At 33.5% G+C, this 25,990-nt stretch overlaps 2 protein-coding genes and 1 pseudogene across 2 annotated transcripts in view; 1 reads left to right on the top strand and 2 right to left on the bottom strand.

Annotated features, from left to right (window-relative positions):
- LOC111059790 (putative tyrosine-protein kinase Wsck) overlaps positions 1–10,472 on the top strand; it is a 46,051-nt gene extending 35,579 nt beyond the window's left edge. Inside the window, exon 12 of the mRNA XM_039442562.1 lies at positions 653–10,472. Within this exon, the coding sequence (XP_039298496.1) occupies positions 653–733 (81 nt within the window). The 3' untranslated portion in view covers positions 734–10,472. The remainder of the gene's footprint in view (positions 1–652) is intronic.
- Positions 8,082–14,451, bottom strand: LOC120354515 (annotated as a pseudogene).
- LOC111053534 (cyclin-dependent kinase 9-B-like) lies at positions 13,021–25,145 on the bottom strand. Its single transcript, XM_039442561.1, has 4 exons — positions 24,948–25,145; positions 17,553–18,521; positions 16,119–16,189; positions 13,021–13,793 (listed from the first exon to the last, which is right to left on the bottom strand). The coding sequence occupies exons 2-3, from the start codon at positions 18,511–18,513 to the stop codon at positions 16,125–16,127; spliced, it is 1,026 nt and encodes a 341-aa protein (XP_039298495.1). The 5' UTR covers positions 18,514–18,521; positions 24,948–25,145; the 3' UTR covers positions 13,021–13,793; positions 16,119–16,124.
- Between the last annotated feature and the right edge of the window lie 845 nt (positions 25,146–25,990).

The following is a 25,990-nucleotide window of genomic DNA, read 5'->3' as shown; positions in this document are numbered from 1 at the left end:
CACCTCTCCCAAGAAATTTTGCGTAAACCTCTCGACCTACATTTGTGCCTGGAGTTTCACCCATCACTAGTCTCTTGGGTTTTTCTCTTTGCCCATCCGAAACTGCCTTGATGGGGCAGATCCCGTGGGTTTGAAGGCAAGGTAACGTGTGGAGTTGCCTTGGGGTTTGGTTTGTTCATGTGGTTCCCACGAACTGCTAGGGAAGTGGAGTCAACCCAGACAAAGCCCCGCATGTCCAGGCAAAGCAAAATAATACAGAAGAGCGCTTGGTATCCTGCAGGCACCGTTAGAGACAACATATAAAAGTACCACCCATCAGCACGGTCCACATCACACCTTGGGTTGGCCTAAGAAGAAGTAAGAATATGGTCAAGGAAGGCCGACAGATGGAAAAAGAAATAAATAATGGCACAAAGCTAAGTCAATGGAAAATTGATTGTCAATTCTGTGCTCTAGACCATTCAGTTAACTGTATACTGTACATCAGTCATCAGTATACTGTACAATCAATTTTTACGAAAAATCATAATGTTATTAGAATACATAAGGTTGTTATATACACCTTCGAAGGTATATTTGTATATGATAGAAATGGATATTTAATTCATTTAGAATGGTAGACAAATTCAGATGTATCGTTTTGTTTTTACAGGTGCCAATCGAACTGAATTTCATTTTATACCCTGGATTTCAGTACATGCCATATTTTGACGATCTCGAGCTACAGTCGTAGTGAAGGCTGGTATCCAATTTCAACATCAGCAGTATGGTTTACCACTGTCCACGTCATTTTATCGCTCAATATTTTTACATTTTCTTCCTCCTGTGATTGGAAGACAACAATCTTCGACAAAATGTCTAAATTGGAAGTACTCATAATACAATCTTAAAACTAGGATTTACAACCAGAAATACTAAAATTCTTCGTCCTAGTCAGTAGTTCGAAACGTATTTTGTCAAATTTCAATAATACGAGTACCAGGCTCACTTTTATTAGTTTAATTTTATTTTTTATATTATTATTATTATTATGACAAACCACCTATATTAGTGGATCTTATTTTTACTTATTGATAATTCTTTGTCAGTATTCTATTATTCCGCCCATTAATTTTCGTACTTATCTTATTCAGTATTATTCATTTGTATCTCAGCTATTCTATTTCATGTTACTTTAATACATTTTTATATATTTATCAATATTATCATAGTTTTAATTTGCAATCGAATCTCTTGTCCTGGTGACGACACCTTATATATTCTAAAATGTTTTATTCAATCATTCATCTCTTGAACTATCTAAATCCAACTTCGATCATTAGACAATTGCTAAAAGAACTTTACTTGAAGTGCTATGTTAAAGAAACATTTTGTTGAAATTCTTGACTTTTTCGATGAACTGATATGAATAGCGAATCTCTAGCTGCATCTATTCTCTCAATTTGGAACGTTTTTGCTCTCGATTTAACAATTAGGAATGTTAGATTTTTATACACATATTTATATTTACATTCCTAAATCACTTTTCACCATTCCTAAATCACACCCAAATCTTTACATAATCAGCTAATTATTCTAGTGTCTAGTATTTTCCCCATTACTTGTAAGTAATATTACTTTTTTATATTTTTTTATAATGTTGGACAGTATTTGAATAGTCCATATATTTTCTTATCGCTTAAGGTGCGTACAGACTTATACTCTACTCCGCAAACGAACGTTACACGAGCAGATCGCAAGATGATCGCAGGTCGAGCAAGAGCAGAACGCGAACAGAGCGCGTAACAGAGCGCGAGCTTGGCATATTCCTAGGGCAGACTAACCAATAGTTGCGCATGCGAGGTTAACGTTTTTATTGGATCAGTTACGATCTCTGTGTTAGCTTATAAAATTATCAAAATTAATTGAATTATTAAAATTTTGCAGAGCTTTCCAACCATAGTTATCAGTTAGGCTGTCAGTTATAGCTATCACTGAACTATGAGGGAAATTTTCAAAATGTCAACTCAAGTAAAATCTAAGATTTGAAATCTGATAAAAAATCATATAGAAAATCGCCTTCTAACGTTGTTATCAAACATTCTCTATTCTAAAAGAAATGAACTTGATAATTTAAAGTATAATTTATCTGATAATTTCTTGAAAATTTAGTACAAACGGATGAAATTTTGATCCACAATAAAAACTTATATCATTAAAATTCATTCGAAAAATATTTACAATTGCAATAAGTTACATTTCTACTGCAGAGCATTGCACCCATAGTTATCAGTTATCACAAAACTATGAGGGAAATTTTCAAAATGTCAACTCAAGTAAAATCTAAGATTCAAAGTCTGATATAACTTAAAATAAAACTAAATAATTGTAGTCTTCTAACGTTGTTATCAAACATGAACTATTAAAACGATTTAAACTCAAACGGTCCGCATCGGTTGAATGGGAATCACTGATATATCTCTTATAAGGAACGCTGAAAGATTGAAATGAATTTAACTATGCATCATATGAGCCATAGTTAGCAATTATATGAATGAATGGATAAGTAGATTCATGAATGGATAAACAATTCATGACTGAATAAATAATTCAAAACATGAATCAATCAATTAACAAAGTCACCCGGGTCGACGGTAACGTTTATACAAAATAGAATATTCAACATTTCATAGTTCAGTTGAAAACAAAATGTAGTGGGAGACTCATGTTGATTTATTACTGTACCGTATATAAAGGAATATTCCTATCAGCCCGTTTGAAATAAATTGTTCACACAGTTGAGAGATGAAGTTCAGCATCCGTGATGTCAATTACTGGTAACATTCAATGCTCCGAGTAGACGTTTTGTCAACTCCAATAACAAAACTCATGATTTGAGATTTCTGATTCCAGCATAATCTTTTTGTCCAATCTATACTGTTATATTATTTATATAATAATGATTTTGAAAACTGTGCATCCTGTCACAGAGGTGATTGTGTAGAACCGTATCTATACTATTAAATTATTAAAACGTTTATATTAAAAACATCATAAGAAACTCTGTTTATTTCGGCTGTTGAAGTATGCAATATTTTAATTAATAATCAGAGTAAACCTTCACAGCAGGGCTTTGCACCCATGGTTATCAGTTATCACTAAACTATGAGGGTAATTTTCAAAATATCAACTCAAGTAAAATCTAAGATTTGAAATCTGATAGAAAATACAAAATAGTAATTCTAGCCTTCTAACGTTGTTATCAAACATTAATTATTATCTGAATTCTAAAAAATTAACTTGATAATTAGGATGAACGGATGAAATTTTGAGCCACAATAATTACGTGAAATTTATATTACTGAAATTAATTCGAAAATATTAACAATTTCATTAAGTTACTACTGCAGAGCTTTGCACCTATAGTTAGTAGTTAACACTACACTATAAGTGAAATTTTTAAAATGTCAACTCGAGTAAAAAACTAAGATTCGAAATCTGATAGAAAATACAAAATAATAATTCCAGCCTTTTAACGTTTTTATCGAACATTCTATATTCTCTAAATTCTGAAAAAATGAACTTGACAATTAGTACGTACGGATGAAATTTTGAGCCACAATAATTAATTAAAACTTATATTATTGAAATTAATCCAAAAATAATTACAATTCGTGGGTCAGCGTGTAAAGAGGAATAAGTCACTTTTTTCCCAAAATGTGTTATTTGTTCTATTTCACTTATAAGCCGATTCTTGAGAAGTGTAAAAGGAGTCCTTTAGGTGAGCTAATTTTGAAATATCGAAGAAGTCGATATTTAAATATTTTAGCCTCAATGATTGAGAAAGTGTCTAATGGGAGAAAGGGGTTACCGTATGCCATATCAGGAAGACTTATCCCCTTTTACATGATCAGAGAGTAATGATTATACCCATAATACCCTTGTAACAAGGGACAAGTTTGAAACGTTCTGACTTGTCTCCTGGAAAAGCAACCTGCAAGATGTCACATGCAGATAAATTGTTTAATCTGATATTTCAAAATGAGAATGGTAAGTTTTTTTATCTTATTTGATGAGTATTCACTTTATTCAGAATGATTCTTTATCTTTCAGTAACTATGATTTTTTCTTGTTCGTAGATTTATTGTTGCCTGATTATGATTACAAATGCTTATTGAGGTTGGGTTGAAGCCAGCAATGCTTTTATACTAATGTTATGTCACACATGAAGCAAAACTTTTATTAAATGTTGTATTTATAATAATATGTAAGTACTTAATATTATTATAGAGGATAATTTGTGAGAGAAAGTAATTCCTCTTGTGGCTAGTAGACCAAAACCCATATGAAATATATATTATTATCCATAACCCAACCTTTTCAATGTGAATGATGAGCTATTTTATCTTGTTTGATGAGTGAGTTGTTTGAAACAGTAAAAAAAGTATCTCAGATTTGGCTGATATTTGCACTATAGATGAAGCTCTACCTGAGTAGTGTCGTAGCCAAATTTGGCACCCCCAGCTACTATACAGGATTAGTTATGCAGCTTCAAACATTATATTTTAAAATTTTAAAACGACCATATCCAATGAACGGTAAGGAATTTTGCAAATCGGATTCCAGAATTCGTGTTCGTATTTGTCAATAATTGTTGACATGTTCAGTTGTAAAGTGTTTTGGCTGAATGAAATTGAAAATTCCTAGATGAAACAGCCAAATGGAAAAAGGAAAAAGCTATCGAAGAGAAGTCAAAAAAGAAAAAGAAAAAAGAGAAGAAGGCTACTAAAAAAGTAAGAAGAAGGAGCGCGAAGAGAAGCGAAAAAAGAAAGCGCTGAAGAATTGGTAGAGAAAAAGCTGAGAGAAGCAGCGCCAGCTTCAGAGCTGGAGACAAAGAGGAGAACGTGGATGATGGATTCGTTTTCGGTGACAAACCGGATCAGGCCCCGAGGATGCTGAGTATGGCAAATATCAGGGAATTGGAAGATTTGAAAAGTCAATTGAGTGCCTACTATGCCGAGGTTGAAAAGGAATCTCAACCTTGAAAAGTTTGAAATTGAAAAACAATTTGTATTAAAACCCTTCTCAAAAAACCTTACTGAGCGATAGAATTCTCTTGCATTGTTCGCTGCTCTATCCTGTTCAGCCTTAGGTTTTTGGCCTAGGAAACAAGCCTTACATACAGTCACGTTTTTTCTCACGTATAAATTTTTGTCTCTCTTACCCGATCCATTTTCCAACAAATAATCATTTCATAAACAACAAATGGTTTTTCTTGCTCACAACCTAACCTCAATAAGCATTTGTAATCATAATCAGGCAACAATAACTCTACGAAAAAGAAAAATCATAGGTTCTGAAAGATACAGAATCATTCTGAATAAAGTGAATACTCATCAAACATGATAAAATAACTTACCATTCTCATTTTGAAATATCAGATTAAACAGTTTATCGGCATATGACATCTTTCAGGCTGCTTTCCCAAGAGACAAGTCAGAACGTTTCAAACTTGTCCCTTGTAACAAGGGTCTTGTGGGTATACTCATTACTCTCTGATCATGTAAAAGGGGATAAGTCTACCTGATATGACATAACCCATTTATTCCATTAAGACACTTTCTCAATTATTGAGGTTATAATATTTAAATATCGACTTCTTCGATATTTCAAAATTAGCTCACCTAAAGGACTACTTTTACACTTCTCAAGAATCGGATTATGAGTGAAATAGAACAAATAATACATTTTGGGAAAAAAGTGACTTATCCCTCTTTACACGCTGACCCACGAATATAATACTTTATTGATCTTTTTTATAGTTTGGGGAGGAGATTCCTTTTCAACCTCGGCATAGTAGGCACTCAATTGACTTTTCAAATCTTCCAATTCTCTGATATTTCCCATACTCAGCATCCTCGAGGCCTGATCCGGTTTGTCACCGAAAACGAATCCATCATCCACGTTCTCCTCTTTGTCTCCAGCTCTGAAGCTGGCGCTGCTTCTCCCAGCTTTTTCTCTACCAATTCTTCAGCGCTTTCTTTTTTCGCTTCTCTTCGCGCTCCTTCTTACTTTTTTCGTAGCCTTCTTCTCTTTTTTCTTCTTCTTTTTTGATTTCTCTTCGATAGCTTTTTCCTTTTTCCATTTGGCTGTTTCATCTAGGAATTTTCAATTTCATTCAGCCAAAACACTTTACAACTGAACATGTCAACAATTATTGACAAATTCGAACACGAATCTGGAATCCGATTTGCAAAATTCCTTACCGTTCATTGGATATGGTCGTTTTAAAATTTGAAAATATAATGTTTGAAGCTGCATAACTAATCCTGTATAGTAGCTGGGGGTGCCAAACTTGGCTACGACACTACTCAGGTAGAGCTTCATCCATGGTGCAAATATCAGCCAAATCTGAGATACTTTTTTTACTGTTTCAAACAACTCACTCATCAAACAAGATAAAATAACTTACCATTCTCATTTTGAAATATCAGATTAAAAAGTTTATCTGCATGTGACATCTTGCAGGTTGCTTTTCCAGGAGACAAGTCAGAACGTTTCAAACTTGTCCCTTGTTACAAGGGTCTTATGGGTATACTCATTACTCTCTGATCATGTAAAAGGCGATAAGTCTACCTGATATGACATACGGTAACCCCTTTATTCCATTTGGCACTTTCTCAATTATTGAGTAATATCAATGAGTTTTTACTTTCCTTGCCCTATTATCATAGGTAAGGAAAGTATTGCTTTCCAAAAAAAATTAAGGTACCCTAATTTCAAATTTTCTATATGTTTCAAGGTTCCCTGAGTCCAAAAACATGATTTTTGGGTGTTGGTCTGTGTGTGTCTGTCTGTGAACACGATAACTCCATTCCTAATCAACCGATTGACTTGAAATTTTAAACTTAAGGTCCTTATACCATGAGGATCCGACAATATGAAATTCAATAAAATTCAATTCAAGATGGCGGATAATTACTAAAAAACCATGTTTTTGACGGTTTTCTCGAAAACGGCTCTAACGATTTTCTTCAATTTCATACCATGGATAGCTATTCATAAGCCCTATCGACTGACATGAGTCTCATGTCTGGGAAAATTGCAGGAGCTCCGTAATATTCTTGAGAAAAATGGCGGATAATTACTAAAAAACCATGTTTTTCACGATTTTCTCAAAAATGACTCGACCGATTTTTTTCAAATTCATACCCTGTATAGTTATTTATCAGCTCTATTAACTGGCATGAGTCTCCTTTCTGAGAAACTAATGGGGGGTCCACCCCATCCTTGAGAAATGGACTTGGTAACCATAAAAAGAACACATAGTCGAGATATTTCATCTGTAGAACAGCTGTTTTGACGACTTTTAAAAAATCTCATCGAATTTTACAATTTACACAAAGGAAAAATTACTCTGAAAACAATTTTATATATACACATATACAGTAGTCTGATCGTAGTTTCAAATATGTTGCTGCCAATCGTCATTATGTTATTCCCCTAAATTATTCTCCTTTAAGAATGGGGCTAACAGTTCAATGAGCAAGGAAAGTTGTGTGAGTGCACCACACCAGATTTTTTTTACAGCTATTGTTTCCCCTAGAGTGCTGCGGCAATGGGAGACTAGTAGTTGTATATTTGTCAATATTCTTACTCAAGTAATATTCACTGCCAAATAAAACACTTAAGCTAACGTTCATACAAGATAGAATATTAAACATTTCATAGTTTAGACGGATTGAAAATTCAATTTGAGGATCAGAAAGTTGAGGATCAATTATTTCAAACTATTAAATGGCAAACTTAAGAACTGTTTGGATTGAACGTTTCACATTTGTGAGTAATGTTAGGTTGTAGAGAAGACAACAATACGACAAGCGTGCGATCATGTTGCGAACCTCTAGCGAACCCTTGCGTATCATTACCCGTAACGTTCATTATCGGAGCGTGTTCGTAGCGCGTATTTCTGTACGCACCTTTATATAGGCTAGTTGAAAGGTTGACATTTTGTTTATTATTGTAGTTTTTATGAAAGTTCATTGATCTTTAATTTCACTGACTAAATTTTTGGCAAATTCAATTTAAAAATTAAATTATGAGTTTTCCAAATAATTCTTCCAGAAATTGTGATTGTCTTTTCTAGAATAACTTCGTTTTTTTCAAGCTTTTCATGTCCCAACTTTATGTTTGTGAACTCACGAGCTTTATTATAATTATTCCTTTTTCATTTCAAAGTGTATTATAACCGTATTTAATTGTGTCAAGAATGATAGTATAATTTTTTGTGTTTAATTTATTGGACTTTTTACCAGTGTTTTTATTGCTTTATAATATTTATATGCTGATATTTAGTAATTTCCATATACACTTTTTGAAAATCCAATTGTAATATATTATCAGATAAGCAGAATTTTTCAAAAATTATCAACTTTCAAAATCTAGAATAATGGTTCCTTATACTGCCTTATGGAAAGGGTTTCCTAGTGTTTAAGTAGAGATTAAATAAACTGTAAGCTGTTTTCGAAAAATATCTGCGAAAAACAAAAATCACCTTTACACTAGAAGTACTCGATGTCAAGGTAATTATTTAATAACCTATGAATTGAGCCAGTATTGCAGAGAAAGGTTTTTATGCAGCCTGTTTTTGTGATAGACTTAGGTTTCTACTTATAAATAACTTTTCTATGAAATATTGTGATAAATTATACTCGGTAGAATAGGTTCACTATTTCTACTGATAGTGGCTGTTTGGAGGATTGAGGTCTGAATTCTCAATCATTGATCGTAAAGCGGTCGTCACACCAACGTCTGCTAGCGGTAGCGAGCTCGCTCCCGCGGAGGTAGTTTTTCTGGAAGCAGTTCACACCAAAAAACGTCCGCCAGCGGTAGTTTGGTTTTGTTCTTGTTTTGATGAGGCTGGTTCTCTAGAAGTGCGCTACCGATGGCGAAGTTCTGGAGTTCGCTTTCCATGTTATTAGATTGGCCACGTCAGACCGAGCTCACTACCGCTAGCGGTACTCCCACTAGGAGACGTTTCAAAAGTTCGCGAAGTGAAACTACCGCCGAGGTACTACCTCCGTGGTAGCGAGCTCGGTGTGACCTGCACAACTTAATAACATGGAAGGCGAGTTTTTTGACTTCGCTACCGCCGCGGACGCGAGCTCGGTGTGACCTGCCCTTAAAACAATCAGTATAGGACCTTTAAATTTAGCTTGGTTGGTTCCACGCAATAACTTTGAAATTATTAGTGCACATGTGTCATGTGGCCATGTTCAGGGGTCTCCAAACTCCACTAAGTTCCAATGGTCAAACGTTTTATGAATTTTCCAGCAATTATTCATGATTTGTTAGTTGATTCATTTAATTTAATACTTTTAATTAATTTATGAAATAGTATTATAGTACCCTTTTTTGAAATAAATTTAAATAATAGATTAAAAACACAAATTAAAACGATTAGTTTCGATGTTCCACATGATCTTCAGGTAAAAAAAATAATTAAAGTACACAAGGCCAGAAAATTTACACTTATCCATTTAAATATTTGACCATAACATAAGAGAAATGATCACATTTGCTTTGACATTTTTCTTGCATGAGTTTTCAAGTATTCTTGCTCCCTGTCAATCAGTCTGCAAAAGGTAGTTTGGAGATCTTGTCTTATCATATTCCCGTTGCTGATTTTCTTCTTGTGAGGTTCATCGATGGAAAAATCCTTGATATTACTCAGAAAGGATGACATTAATTTTATCCTGTTCTCGTTTGAAATTATCAAAACATTCCGAATAATACCAATATATTGCCAATTAAAAGCAAAAACCTAACGTTACCTTTAAAAGATAATTAAACAAAACCTTTCAGGTTATGCTCATCTAATTTTATAGGTAGGGTGAACTGAAATCCAGAAGAATTGAGATCTTCCTCTCATATGAACATTTTCATAATTAAACTACACGGAGCTCAACTCCAATCAACTTGTGACTGAGGATGTGAGGTCAACATACACTTAGCCTATAGCTAAATTCACTACAGAAATCACAATTGAAGATCACAATATAGAAGTTCGCAATACGATACTTTTAATGCAGTTTGAAAAACCTTCTATTCTCGACCTCATTGCTATTATATGAATGCCAAGGGTATTTTCAATAAGAATATTCACGAAAATAATTATATCACTCATATTTGTGGGTTAATTGGAAGAGGGGGCTCTTATTGCCTCAACTTCGCCGACATCACTTTTTGTAATGCTATAAAGTGAAAATAAAAGGCATTTATCTATCTATCTATATTAATTTTCATCTCAGCATCAAGTTATAGGTTTTAAGATAATCGCCAGCAAACATACCGGTACCTGCCTGGCATATCATTCAAAATCGTTTATTGTCATTACAAAACAAGATTGTTTGTAGAATATTATACTTCCTTGCAATCTATGCTACAATAATTGTTATTTTCCAAGAACGTCGATTTATAACTCGAATGAGGAACATATCACTGCCAAATACTTTAATTATTGTTTATACAGATAATCTTCATTCATGAAGATGACTTCTTTTATCTTATCTCTCTTTTCAATTACATATCTTATAGAAGCAACTCATTTATGTATGAAACGTTTATGTAAAACTTTTGACGTTTTTCTACAAGTCCAAGTCTAAAACCGCGATTGCTGCCTAAACTCATTAGAATTTTTTTAATTATTTAATAACTTCTTTTTAAAACTCATCCATTGTAAAGAACATTCTCCGATCAAATTACACAGCAGATAGTCCATTTTGTACTATGCTTACAATTATTATTAGATTTTGTAAAGTATTTTTTATATAGATAATGATATGTGAGTTTAACTAATATAGATTAGCAAAAGCAATTTTGAAGCTGTTCTGAGACAAAATGACTGTTAAAATACTTCATATTTATTTGATAAATTTCTAAGCAATTGTTCAAAATAAAATTTCTTTAGATTGAACTGTTGTTGTTGATTCCTTTGTAATTTTTCGTTTTTAACCCTAAGTCCCTAAGCTAATCCATCGTAAAATTTATTAGCGCTTTTGAATTTACTTGGGGTTAGGTGAATAAGACTCAACAAATTTTCATCCAATTTATTCATCAATCATGATGTTTAAGATTCACAAACAGTCTAATTTATATCACATAATAATTAAACAAACTTCCTCTGTTGTAATAGATATTTTGATTCAATTTGAACAAGTATTTACATTGATGCTAATAAATTTTTACAAACATTTTCACTTAAATATTCTAATCATTATTATAATTATATTGATTCAATAATTTATATATGTGATATTAAAGAGGAGTAATCAAAAATTAAAACTTCACTCTGTGTGGGAACTGGTTGGTTCTCAAACCAAACAAGGTGCACAGGTATTATCTAAGCCAAATACTGTCTTTCTCAGTCTTAATGGCCTTCATGAGCTGTTGGTCGATTACCTTCTGATACTCCTCTGGTCGGAAGGCTTGTACTACTCCTTCTTGGCGCGCTTCGCCCTCATTCTCTTGAAGTAGGCGTCGACGACGTTCAATGGAATTTCCACTTTAGAACTGGTGGATGCGACGCAGAGGGACTCCGTTCAGTGTGGAGGGACCAGTGATGAGGAGCAGTCCGCTAGGGAGCTGCTTGAGGAAGACTGCCCGCTTACCCTTTTGGACATCGGCCAGCAGGATGACCACCTTGCCTGGCTGCAGACTTGAGCGCAGCGAACGCTTGTGTTGCCTGAAGCACTTCTTGGCAGGGTGCTTCCTGATTCTGTCGCAGAATGGGATGGACCCCCTGTTAGTTTCCCAGGAAGAAGACTCATGCCAGTTAATAGAGCTGATAAATAACTGTACAGGGTATGAATTTGAAAAAAATAGGTCAAGTCATTTTAGAGAAAATCTTGATAGAAATTTAACAAAATTCATTTTTCTCAAGAATATTACGGAGCTCCTGCAATTTTCCCTGCAATTCATGGTATAAATTTTAAGAAAATCGTTAGAGCAGTTTTCGAAAAAACCGTGAAAACATGGTTTTTTAGCCATTATCCGCCATTTTGAATTGAATTTCTTATTGTCGGATCCCCCTGCAATTCATGGTATAAATTTTAAGAAAATCGTTAGAGCAGTTTTCGAAAAAACCGTGAAAACATGGTTTTTTAGCCATTATCCGCCATTTTGAATTGAATTTCTTATTGTCGGATCCTCATGGAATAAGGACCTTATTTTAAAATTTCAAGTCAATCGGTCATGGAGTTATCGTGTTCACAGACACACACACACACACACACACACACACACACACACACACACACACATACAGACCAACACCCAAGAGTCATGTTTTTGGACTCCGGGAACCTTGAAACGTATAGAAAACATGAAATTAGGGTACTTTTTTTGGAAATCAATACTTAAGGCAAGGAAAGTAAAAAACATATTTACAAAATAATAGTGCAACAATAATACAGTATAAAGAATGTACTCCCTGCGTGGATGATTTGTCCGTGAGGAGTCGAACTGAATCAGTCAGGCACCGAAAACACCAGTGAATAATAATACACCGGTTTGAATTAAGAAAATTATGATAGGTACTTAGTCAATTATAGGTACTAATATAGTACCAAATATAGCTTGAATTTGAAAAAAATATATATTCATAGATTGCAGTATAAACCTAGAAATGATAATAATAAATTTCAGCTCAACGATGATTAAGGGTTTCACTTGGCAGTCATAACTTTATTTTAATATTGTGTGAGGAAGAAATGAAAAATCATAATAATAATGATGAATATGTGAAATAATATTTGGGATTTTCAAAGGAAAGGATAAGGCGAATTTAGGAGAGCCTGCGAAGCCTCTGCCCCAATGTAGAGCGGCCACCTGCTCACTCTACGCTTGTATACGGCAACGCGACACCCCTCAATGTCAGAGATCTCAACTGGAATATTACGGTGAAGCAAATGAGCTAGATTAAAACAGTTTCCTAGTTGAATGGAGTTATTCAACCGGGGAATCTGAATGTGGGTATGCAAATTGTATTTTATTTATAGCAATAAAGTGTACAATTACATGAATTAGTCAATTGGTTTATTCAAATGAAACAATGCAAAGTGAAAATTCAAATCAACACAAAATATGAGTTCAATATAACAATAACTTTATGATGAATAGTATCAATTATTGAAACAGAATGGTTTGTTATTATCTTCTTGGCAAAGTACATACTACCTTGTTTTATTACACATGACAGTTACAATTATGACACTACTAATGGTGACATAATATAAGGATTTCATCTGAAATAATTAAATGTGAGAATTTAAATTAATTCAGAATTTGAGTTCAATATAACAGAGTAGATGGGAATTAACAAATTACTTGAAGCAGAATAATTTTTATCCTCTTCCTGGCAAAGAACAACATAGGCCTACCTACTGCTTATTTAACTGATAGAAACAAAACACCTCAATAATGAAGAAACAAATATAGAAAAATAATTAATGTCATAGAGATAAATGTTATGCAATGTTTAACATTGTTAAAGCAAAATTTAACTGCTATAATATTTCAACTTCTAATTGTCTGTGTTCCTTCACATTCCACACTCTTATTCATTTTACTTATGCTATCCTACATCACTTATTTTCCGCGTTCCATTCTGCTATGCAATATTTTCTTTCCTCGTTAATTCATCAATAGCCAAAGTATCATTCACATTATTTTCCTTACTATCCCTTGATTCACATAATCGTATCTGCTCACTTGTTTTTCTCGATCCCAATATTATAGCAGTCATCATGATCAACCTGTAATTAATTAAATAACACATTATCAATTAAAAAGAAATGAGAATTCTAAAATGTATTTAATGTTAATAGCATTGAATTTTTTATTTCAGTTACACACATACAAGTGTATAAATTTAATAAACACAAATCAATGTTGTCAACCACTATTTTATTTTCAATCTTCTATATTTCAACAGAATCTGGTTTCAGGGCTTAACCAAGATGCTTGAAATAATATTTATTTAATTTTAATAAAGTTTAATTTTTAGTCAATTTAATTTCAAATTGATTGTTACCTCATTCATTAAGGATTGAACTAATATTGGCAGCTTTCGTGATAGGTGACCACTGAAAGTTTGTTGCAGTGCAAGCCAAGGCATGAAGTCGCTTCAATAATGCAACAATCTCCATTTGCAGTGCAGCAGCAAGTAGGTAGCTTGTTTATTTTTCTTGTTGTTGTTTGAGTGAAGTATTTTTGAACACTGAACCCGGTACCTTTCAACTTGTTAATGTTTTAAAATATATTTCCCAAATCCTGGTCGGAGGGGATGTGAGCGATAATTGGGGCATTGTCTTTCATTTTTGGGCCGAGAGTATGAGCTCTGATCACTTGCACTTGCCTGTTGCATCCAAGTACATCTGAGTAGAAGTTCTTTACTGTAACTCGACAGTCCATGTCACTCTCGAATTTGAGACCCTGAATATGAGATTATTTCGGCTAGATCGATCTCCATAATTGTCCAGCCTACTAGTAATTTGAATATTCACCTCCGCGGTGAATACAATTAACAGAGGTTGGCAACGTTGTATTTTTATTTTCTTTTTGAATGTATTGAAGTTTCTGTATTAATGTAAATAAAAAGCATATTGTTAACAAATCTTTACCTAATTTTTATCTACTCAAGTGAAAATCATTACAGTTATTCTAAACTTATGCCAAAACCAAGAGGGTTATGTAATAATTAATTATTGTTTGAAATAATCTAAAATAGCTTACAAATTACATGCGAAGCAGACGGAGACTGTTGCATTGCTGTGGCAGACTTTAGCCACATGCCTTGGCATGCACTGCAACTAACCCCCAGCGGTGTCCCATCACTAAAGCTGCTATATCTCAGATAATATTGGTCCAATCTTTAAAAATCAGTTTTAATCGATCGGTAATTAAATTTACTAAAACAAGCTATTCTTGTAAATGTTTTGTAAAATCAACGGTTTCTGAGTTATTTGAGAAACATCTTAAATGGCCGCCATTTTGTTTTATGAATTTGAAAAATTATCATAGTTTTTTGTAGCTTTGTCTAATTGTTATAAATGATTGTGCAAAGTTTCAATTTCGTATGTTCAACCATTATTTAGAAAAAAATAAGTGAAAAAGCAAAATGGCCGCTGTGTGAGTAACTGAAGACTTGCGGATAATTTAAATATGATTTAGATACGTTTCTCACCGAAGAACAATGCTCAAGAACTCTAGAGTTTTGGTAGGGAGCTCGTAAACACTCTGTATAATTATATTCATTTGAAATTACATGCGGCTCTCATCTACGGTACTAAAAGGTTGGGCACTTCTGCTCTTGTTCTCTTTTAAGAGTTTAGGTATGTGAATGCTAATATTCTTAGCATATAATTATATTTTGAATATAACATATTAATATTTTTATATTGGTAATAAAAACGTATTGAAAATAATACTTGAATCGATGTTGTATGATAATTTAAATGTTTACTTTATAATAATCCAATTGATAAATAAGAATTTAATAAAAAAAGAACTAAAAACTCAAACAAAAACAGCGCAATGAAACAATCTACTTGTAATTGGGTTAAAACAATTTATTATTTCTCTCAATTCGTTCTTGAAAAAGATTTAAAAACGCAGATAAAACGCTGAAAGCCGCTGATTCTGGACATATCTTTGGCAAAATCTTGAAGCTCTCTCAAGACAATATTTTTGTACCTAAGCTGAGCTTTTTTAACAAATTTGATCATTTTTTGTTCATCATTTGTTCTCGAAAACCTAAGAAAACGTACAACACTGGAAAACCCCTACTTTTGAGCGTATATATTTGAATTTTTTCAAATCCGTCATAGTGCGTGTCTAGAGGGCTAGCTGAATCTACCAAATTCGAACGGTTTTTGGTCTAGTTAGATTTTTAGTTCTGTTGATGACTGAGTAAGTGCCATTTCACTTTTATATAACTCATATAGATAAATGAACTGTATTTCAATGGTTTAATGAACTAATCATTAAATGATTACCTAATGAAATACTAAATGATTTTCAAAATATAAATTAAGCGTAAATCAAATCACATGAACAATGTGGAATATTATAAAACTTACGTTTAACTAGTCCCACAGTGACTCTGGAATATCAATACTCTGCCAATCGATTTCTTTGGCGTCGTGTGCAGCTGAAAACAACATAACAAAATAATGTATCTCCTAGTCAACAGAAATTATTTAGTCAAAATAAGAAAAATCAACTACCCCACCAAAGAATACTGATGAAACCAGAATGATAAAATAGTATCACAGATGATGATGATTGATTCGAAATTAACAAAATATCTATCAATAAATTATTGATAATAATTATTTCATTTATCCTGCGATCTTTGATGGAAATTGTGTAGGAAATTCCTCAGTGATCGCTGCAACATTTCAACCGGGATATTGTGCATTTCATTCCAAATTCTCTTTATTATTCATCCATAGTAGATATTGCTTTTACTGGAGCTATCCCAATCATAAGCGTTTACAACTCGATCAAAAAGTGTGGTTGAATTAAAACAGAGAATACGGGATGAAATTGACAATATTCCGGTTGAGGTGTTGCAGCGATTAATGAGGAATTCACAGATTTCAAGAATGCATTCGTGCAAGAGAAAGTCAAATATGTATAGAAATCACCTATTAAGATGGAAGTAATTTTCACGAAATTATAAGTTTCTTGAATGATAAGTTTTGAACTTCTAATTTTTTAAAAATAAAATTCATTTTCTCTCTTTCCACTTTTATTTCATTATCATTTTTTCATATCCCCGTTATTTTGCGTCACCTTTGAAAATCTTGTCAAAAATGATACTAATTCAAGTGAAGGAGGAGTGCGTTGAAGCTCACTGTGAAATCATAGTGATTTGATAAGACACCGATTCGATGCACAAGAGCATCACAATGCAGCTAGGATAATTCACCTTCATCTTTTACTAGCTCATCATTTACCGCTAGACCAAACTCATATTTTGATAGAAATTATGCTATCGAAGACATTAACAAATGTTATTATAGTGCGGTAAATATATGCGGTTATATATTTGTAGGCTCATAGATTGTGTTTTGATTGAAATATCAAGAACCCATTTTTTATTTTTCAAGACACAATATTGGCTTTGTTCAATTATGTCATTCTGAAGTGTCACTGTTTAAAAAAGAAAATGGGTACTAGGTTCTTATTTCAATCAAAAAAACTATTAAAAATCAAAGTACCCTTTTTTAACAAATATATTTACAATATGTTTCATTCTTAAAGCCATTTTAAAGTCACTCTGAAAACATATCTGATTAATCTTCGATGTCTGATCTAGTAAATAAAAGTAGCCCAATAGACAATAAAGTAATCATCAAATCAAAGTTGTTGAGATAAATTCAATTATAGATATCAAATATCAATAACAAACGAAAACTCAGAAAATATCCTTAAAATAGATTAATTTTCTCAAGAAAAATTCAATAATAATAATGACCTAAATGAATAAGGTAATTGTAACGACTTACGTGGTCTTGTGATGTGTTGATTCTCCATGTAGCCTTGGGCAGCATCTGTCAAGTCTGCAGACGGAAGGGGCTCAGCAGAAAAAGATGCCGATTGAAGTACTTCGGTGACCGTGGCTCTTTCAGAAGGCTCCACTTTCATCAGTCTCTCAATTAAATCTCTTTCAGATTGATTGTGCGATGGCATCAGTTTTTTCAGTGTGTCTGCGAGATTGTTTTGCTGGTACTTTTTGGCCCATGCATAGTATCCTCTGTGTAAACACAAAGTAGAGAGAAACGGTCCAGTAACACAGCCGAACACAAGTGTAATTGCTCTCAATTCAGTCCCAGCTTTTTTAAAGGGAAGTAGGCTTTCCTTGTTGTTTGTGAAAATTTTGAACAGAATTATGCCGGCCGACCACAAATCTATAGTGTTGTTCACAAATAACGGATCCAAAGTTAATAGGCATTCTGGTGGGGTGTACCCAGTGGTGCATACTCTGTAGAGTGGCTTGTGGACGTTATTTTCAAGAATCGACTCAAAGTCCATAATCTTCAATGTGCCGTCGAAAGTCATCAGGAGATTTTGAAATTTAATATCTCCGTGCACCATATTTTTGGCATGAATTGCTTCTACGCCGTGCAAAAACTGGCGTACAAGGTTTTTCTGTTCTGGCACAGAGAGTGGTTGGTGTCGAATGAAAGCTTCCAAGTTACACATGCATAGCTCCAACACGATTGTTTCGAAATTATCGCAAATATCGAAAACCTTCAGAATTTGGTCACAATTTTGCAGTTTTTTGTAGCCTTTGATTTCAGCCAAACGGAATTCACCAGGATTTCGTTTCAACACTACTGTGGCAGGATCGGGTCTGTTTTTCAACTTTCCTGTATGAATTGTAGAGTACGTTCCTGTGTAAATCAGTGACATTATATCATACTTTTTCGAAGAAGCCATCTGCGTCGAAGCAGCCGAAGAATCCATGACACTAACTGAAAATAAAAAATGGATAAATTGGCCAAAGAAGATTTCATATGTCAATTCTAATAAAATAATTTGAACATGTTCAGTACCGATAACGATACTCAAACTTTTCCAAGTAGGTACCGTACTGTATTGACTTCATAGTCTTCTGATTCAAGAACAGGTTTAAATTTTACTCTAGCAAATATTTATTTTTATTTATATTTATTCATTTATTGTACAAACACTGTATTCATAATATAATTATGACCATGGAGGCTGAGCCTGTACTATTTCTCTCCAAAAAAATGATAAAATGTTAATGTTGAATAATTATTTGAAAATGTTGAAGGTTGACGTAATAGATTATATGAGTCACATTAATCAATTCAAATTAACATATTTGGAAATTATCTCATTCTTATCAGTTTTTGTATGCGCTCAAACGATCGAACAAGAATGCTTATTAGCACTATAAAAAAATCTCAAATTTTATTTGTATGTGAGGATGGTTGGAATCTATTAAAACCAAACGTTCACAAATGTGTTTGACCCACAGCTCACTTTGATTATAGACATGGCTTGGCGACGACGCATCTAGTATAATTTAATTACTTTTCCTGCATTATATTACAATAATAATTAATTTTTTTGTTTGAATTCGTAATAGTTATTTTTCAATAAACTTTACAGTTTAAAGCATTGTGAATAAGTGTTTCTATTTTTTACAACAACCATGAATCAGGATTTAATCCTGCCTCACTGTTTGGTTATAGACTTCCTTATCATACTCACTTAGTGTATTCTTGAATTTACTGTAAGAAATCAACAATAGAATGTGTATTTTTTCCAGTTCAGGCGTGAGCCATTTTGAGAAGCATTGTTTACTACTTTTATTTTTTATCAAAACCCTGGGACAGCTGAAATTTAGTTGCTTAAATCGTTTGCCAGGCTGCTCATTCAGAGGTCATAAAACAACATACAAAGAGTTGATTTATTGCGAAAAATAACTTGTAAAAACCATAAGAAAAAACAACTCTTTTTTATAAGAAAATTGTATGGAATAAATGGTAAATGAAGTGGTAACTTGAATAATGTTATATTTGAATGAGCGAAGTCTGATTCAATGGGAGGGATGCGCATGTTGGTCTTTTATAAGTTTATCTTACCTGGAAGATAATCTTCATAAATAGCAACCCGATTTTTTTTTCAATGTTAACCCTTGCCTTATATACTTGGACTTTATGACTGCATCAGCGATAAAAAACACATTCGCAAAGGTTAAAACTTGCAATTGTAATGACGACACGCAAAGACTTCTTGCTCAACACTGGATATTCATGTTCATTGTCACCCCAAAACTCAAACAGGGATTGGGACTAGAATAGAGATTTGAATGACAAGTATTGTAGTGTAACTGTTTGGTAGACAAGAGTGGAGCACCTGGCACTAGCTCGATTAAAACTATAATCACAGATCCAAACAGATCTAACAGATCGGTTTCTTAGTCTATGCTATAATGAATCAACCAAAGTAGGTCTAAAGGTCTGTTCAGACCAACCTATTGGGCAGTGTGGCAGAGCAACAGAGCACAGATATCTGAGCATCCGCAGAGTTTGTGTTCACATCAAAAAACATCTGTGAGCCGACAGAGCTTTTCGCTCTGCTCTGAGTTGCGCTCTAGCCGAGGGAAGATGATGTCAAACCAATATTTATAAATTCATTTTATAAAAGTGTTCCTTGGCTCAATAGGGGCAACGATGATATAGCAGTGACGATGATCTTCTTTTAACGTTGATCTCATTGGGTGCACCCATCCAAGAAATAAGAAAATAAAAATTTATGGTGAGTTCCATCACTTGATGTGAGATCTCCAAGCTGATGAAGACAAATTAAGGGGGTACTTTAGACTTAGTGAGGATCAATTCAGTGAATTTTTATCATTTATTAATGATAAAATTAAAAAAGAAGATACTAACTACAGAGAATCTATAAGTAGCAGAGAACGACTATCTGTCTGCTTAAGGTGCAGACAAAATAGTGATGATAGTATATTGATATTACTGTTCATTTATCTTTGTATTAATTATATGCTAGAAGTAAATATATTATTGAAACATTTTTTTGCATCGTTTGCTATATGATAGAAAAATTATATACAATCTCTCATATTCAATCACTTCAGGAGTAATATTTCTCTAAATTTTCCTATATTTCCACTGTATTGTAGTTTTAAGTACTACACGTAGTGAGTTTCTCGATTGTTTGAATTAATTGGGTATTATTAGTTCATAATGATTGCAGCAGTCAACAAGTAACTGCTGACTAGCCTGCAAGACAACAATTCAACAGATATTTTCCGTGAATTGTTGTGAATAATATAAATTTCTTGTAAATTTTCAATAACAATATAAACTTTGTTGAAATTCATAGCGCCCTTTTAATATATATTTTACAACAACATGTTTCGAAATCTTCAGAGTCATTCTCAAGTGATTCACTCTTAAAATGACTCTTAAGAGTTCAAAACATGATGTGTTAAAATACATATCAATTGAGTGCTACAATTTTTTATTTTTATTGTACAACTTTTCCAACTTTTCGAGGCGCTGAATCCGAATCTGAAATTAGATTTCTTCTATCTCCATTTTTACGCAATTTAGGTTCTTAATGAGAGATCTTTATCGAAAACGTCCGCTTGGATGCCTGGAGAAAATCGCTCCCAGAGCGATTCGAAAACATCTGCAAGCTAGTAGAGTTTTCTCGGAAACGTCCGGCTGGCCGATATTGGTTGATACACAGAGTGCGGTGTGAATACCTGCATTGCTTAAGCCGGCATCCATCCATCCACAGACTCTGCAGAGCTGCCGATTTTGATATGAGCACCACTCAAGTTGGATTCTAGCAGAAATCGAGTGGTAGCCTGATTACATATGTAACCAATTAACGCTTATTAGCATGCAAATTGAACCATTTTATTTGATCTAGAGTTACATTCACGTTATAAAATCAGTGGATATGATAGGAAGGCATTGTTGCCTCTTTTCCTTTTCCACTACCTTCTGTAGAGATAGCTTTGATTCAAGTTATCCCGGTAAATCTTATCTGATGTTGATTGTTGACTAATGATGTAGATATAATGATCAAGTCTACCTCGAATATATTTTATTCGTCAAGAAAAAATACATTTTCATGATTTAATGATAACTTTCCATAATTGACATTAAATGTTCTGGTAGTTCATTATTATATTTCTTCATAGTCGACAAACGATTTGGCAGCGGTGCGGGAGAAGGATAGAGCTTTGGAGAAGGATAGAGCTATCAGATAGCAGATTCTGCTTCATCAATAAGGATAACAAAGTAATGTTATCAGATGCTGACTTCATAACTAAATCTAACTAAAGATGAGAGCATCCAATTATAATGAGTAAGCATAATGAGATAAGTTGCTTATCCAATTAAAACGGTGCTAGGAACTTCGGGACCAATACTCTTTGGGACTAAAGGGCTCTAACATAAGAGGGGATGGGTCTTCGCAGGTAGAATCAGGTGTCTCCAACAGGTGGTTGGACATTGTTCTTCAACACAAAGGCGTTTAACACATAGAATTAACGGGTCAGTTGCAGGCCTATTCGATTATGCATAAATATATATTTTTATACACTTAATATATTTATTTATTTAGATTTTAAACTTGAATGTTTATTTCCGCTACAAGATCTGGGAAATACGAATTTCTAATTTTAATTGGATCATGAAACAAAGCCTTTTATTGGAAAAGAGGCCTTCTGAAAGCCCTGTGAGCACCTCTGTATTAAAACCATGTGCTTAATTCTAAAGCCATGTGGAACGAGACAGTCCAAAATACCTTAAAGCCAAAATAAACCGTGGAAGCAATTATAAAGATTTTAGCTGAGAGAGGGTGTAATAATTGTTAAAAAACAAGGTTAAACCTTTGATTATCCCATGTTTTCGGCTTACAATTTGATACAATAATCATGAAAACATTACCAATAAATGTTGTAAAATATTTTACAAGCCGCGAAATATTTGTCGAGTCACGAAATTAATTTTGTTACTCTCTAATGCCTATAAATGTTGATAAGTATAGAAAAGATTTACATTTTTCTAAATATTATAACCTACGGAATGGTTATAATTTTGTAACACTTGAATAACGGGCTTATGATTTCAAGAAGAAAACCGCTAATATGATCGATCACAAATTTCTATGATTGAAAAAAAAGAATAACTATCTTTTTGCGAACGTTTCCAGATTCGTATTAAATTCAGGGCGGGTGGATTTGAATTGTAAATAAAATTATTTTTATCAGAACCTCAAAAACATAAAAATATCTCGTTAATATACTCCAATAATTCAAAATCCCTTGTATGTTCAATCTCTCGTACCAATTTATTCATTTAAGTTGCACACAAAAGATACAATACAACTATACAAAAGAATACATGCAATAGAATAACACAAACATAATATACAAATGAATACAAGCAAATAGAATAACAACAATCATAAATTGTAGTGCAAAAAAGAGGGGTGGATTGAAGGGCTTTCCAACTATGGTTATCCGGCACATGTACTATAGTGAGGTTCACGTTATAATGGCAGTGGATAAAGATAGAAGAATAGCGATGCCGATTCTCTGTATTAATTAATTATATTTCTACACTGTCAAAAACATAATTGGCATCGTTGTGGACCTAGAAAAGGATATTACCACCGGTTTTGTCAAATGATAGACAAGGATAGCAAAACCAAAGTTGATCAAATACTGTCATTATAACGTGGACCTCACTATAGGAAAACCTTCAATCCATGAGAGGGTGAAAAAGTATAAAGAAAAGTGAAGATTTGAAATCATCAAATTGAAATTCACGTTAATATAGCCTTAACAGATCGTAACTCTGAAAAACACTGTGGCCCGGTTGCACAACAGCTTGTCAAATTTTCAACCGTAATTAATTTCACAAGAACCAATCAGAGACCCGGTTGCACAAAAGCCGGTTAAATTTTAACCGTGATTAACTTCACAAGAACCAATCAGAGAATGCGTTTTTGATAAAACGCCTTCTCTGATTGGTTCTCGCGGAATTAATCACTGTTAAAATTTAACCGGCTTTTGTGCAACCGGGCCAGAGAAGGCGTTTTTGAAGAGACGGCTCCTCTGATTGGTTCTCGTGGAATTAATCACGGTTAAATATTAACCGGCTGTTGTGCAACCGGCACTGTAATGGGCATAATTGATATAGTAAATATTGAAACTGGTGAAACTTGGAGAAAAATCATAGTTGGTCAGTAAAGAGAAATAATATAATTATTCGAATTTATTGGCAAATAGTATTTTTCGCTGTCTGTCAAGCTTAGGTTTCGGAAAGCTCTTAACTGATGAATGAGATGAGGAGTTTTCTCAGTGATGGGAACTGCCACCTGGGAAAGCGAGTTTCCCTCCACTCGTCCCATCACCAGTGTCTGACTCTTCTTCAACCCTGCCATAGTCATAGGAAGAGCCAGGGAACGAATCGGTGCGTTTTTCGTTGGAGCCCGGGATTCGGTATACCCATGTTTTTTGGGTTTGGACCATCAAATCGGCAATAAAATCAAAAAGAGAAAGTGAAAGAAGAAGTAGGCTAATAATGAAGCCAGCTGATGATATTAAATGAGCTGCACAGCTGTTTAATTATTAACTATCGCCATAGAGAAACGATAACATAAGTAGATATCCCATGGTATAGGGCGTTTATGTCGCAACTTTGACTGTTATCTCAAGCCGATAGTTCACGTAGTTCTTTCCCATGCAGCTGTGTGACGCTTGTAGTCTCTCAAACTGTGTCATTCATACACTCTCACCACTACAAGACAGTAAAAATTGACAATACTCGACAGTAATCGGCTTGAGATAACAGTAAAAGTTGCGACATAAGCGCCCTATACCATGGGATATCTACTTACGCTATTGTTTCTCTATGCTATCGCCTAACCGCAGCGCAAGCGCAGAAGACTAATTTGCAATTTCGCAAGCTTGGTATGAAATTATTCATAACCTCAATATCTCAACAATGCGGAATTCAATATTAAAGATTAGATCGAATACCGATCCTACAATATAGTACCTACTCAAAACATTCATTCACCTCTCAGCTTCAAACTTCAGGGGTCATCATTTCAGATTCAATCTGTATATTATATTATGACAGTTGTTATTGGAGAGTAGCCTACATTCTCAAGCAAGCACTAAATTTTTAAGGATAATTTTATGATTTTTCTTTTTAAATTTCCCATTCCTATGCCTATTAACTCCCGAGCTCGGTCCCAAGATAGTAATTCTTAATAGAGCAAACCGATTAAAATGAAGATTATATTTTTTCTAATAATTCTCATTTTTACTGAGCCGGGAAAATCAGAAAGAAAACTTTCCCAAACTAATTATAGCCTACCTTTACCGCCAGTAAAATAGATTCCAATAAGTGAGATTCTTTGGAAACTGTTAGGAATTATAATGGAATTCCTGGTTTCTGTTGAATAATTAATTTCTCAACTTCTTCAGAAACTAAATTATGGTATTTATATGTTAGTGTATGAATAGGAGACCTCACTAGGTGTACAGCAAGTACGAGTGCTTACGAAATTGAAGTGCTGCTATTGTGTTATGTGCTAACTTAATCGTGATTGGCTCAAAAATCAGATCAAATATTATTAATTTGAAAATAATTTTATAAAAGTATTAATTAAGTAAAATTTATAAATATTAGTGATAATTATCAGTAAAAATTAGTTTATAGCAGTAAAAACTCAGCGAAAGAAAAATATCAGGCAACGAAATGAATTTTTATACAGCGATCCGAGCGCTTATCTGTGTTCAGCGCAATTATTTGGAACTATTGCTCACACGAGAGCAACAAGTTACTATAGTATCTTGATGGCTTTGATTAAATTACACCGAAGCAACATAATTATTTGTCTTTGTTTCAATTCTATTTCTCCAAACATAACGTTAACTAAATTATGCTCCTTCTACCGTAGATTAATTGGGGGGTGGGGAATTGAGATTTATTGATAAGAATTTGTAATGTTTAATCGATATTGAAACGGCCAAATGGCGTAAATCATGCATTAGCTTCATTGTTATGATAAGAATTTTTTTGTTATTTGAAGCTGTAATATAATAAAGACTTTATGCCGTAACAGTGTTTTGATTCTTGTTCTGATCATAAATTGATTAACATTTGTTTTTTTTAGATCTATATCACATTCCTTATGACGCGTCTACACGACAACGATATTCGCGCAAGCCTAGATTGAACAAATCTAACTTACAGGCTTGCGCAAACCTCTGTTCACTCGACACTAACTTTAACGCAAATCTCAATAGAGTCACACCACAGAAGAAGTGAGATTTTATTCAGTATCGATTGTGTTCTGCTTAAGTCTTATAAGTATTTGTAATAATAGACTAATAATTGTTTATTTTTTAACATTT

The sequence above is a fragment of the Nilaparvata lugens genome, chromosome X, assembly GCF_014356525.2.
Source record: "Nilaparvata lugens isolate BPH chromosome X, ASM1435652v1, whole genome shotgun sequence".
Taxonomy (NCBI): domain Eukaryota; kingdom Metazoa; phylum Arthropoda; class Insecta; order Hemiptera; family Delphacidae; genus Nilaparvata; species Nilaparvata lugens.
The sequence above is the reverse complement of the archived record's forward strand: the minus strand, read 5'-3'. Positions and strand labels throughout refer to the sequence as shown.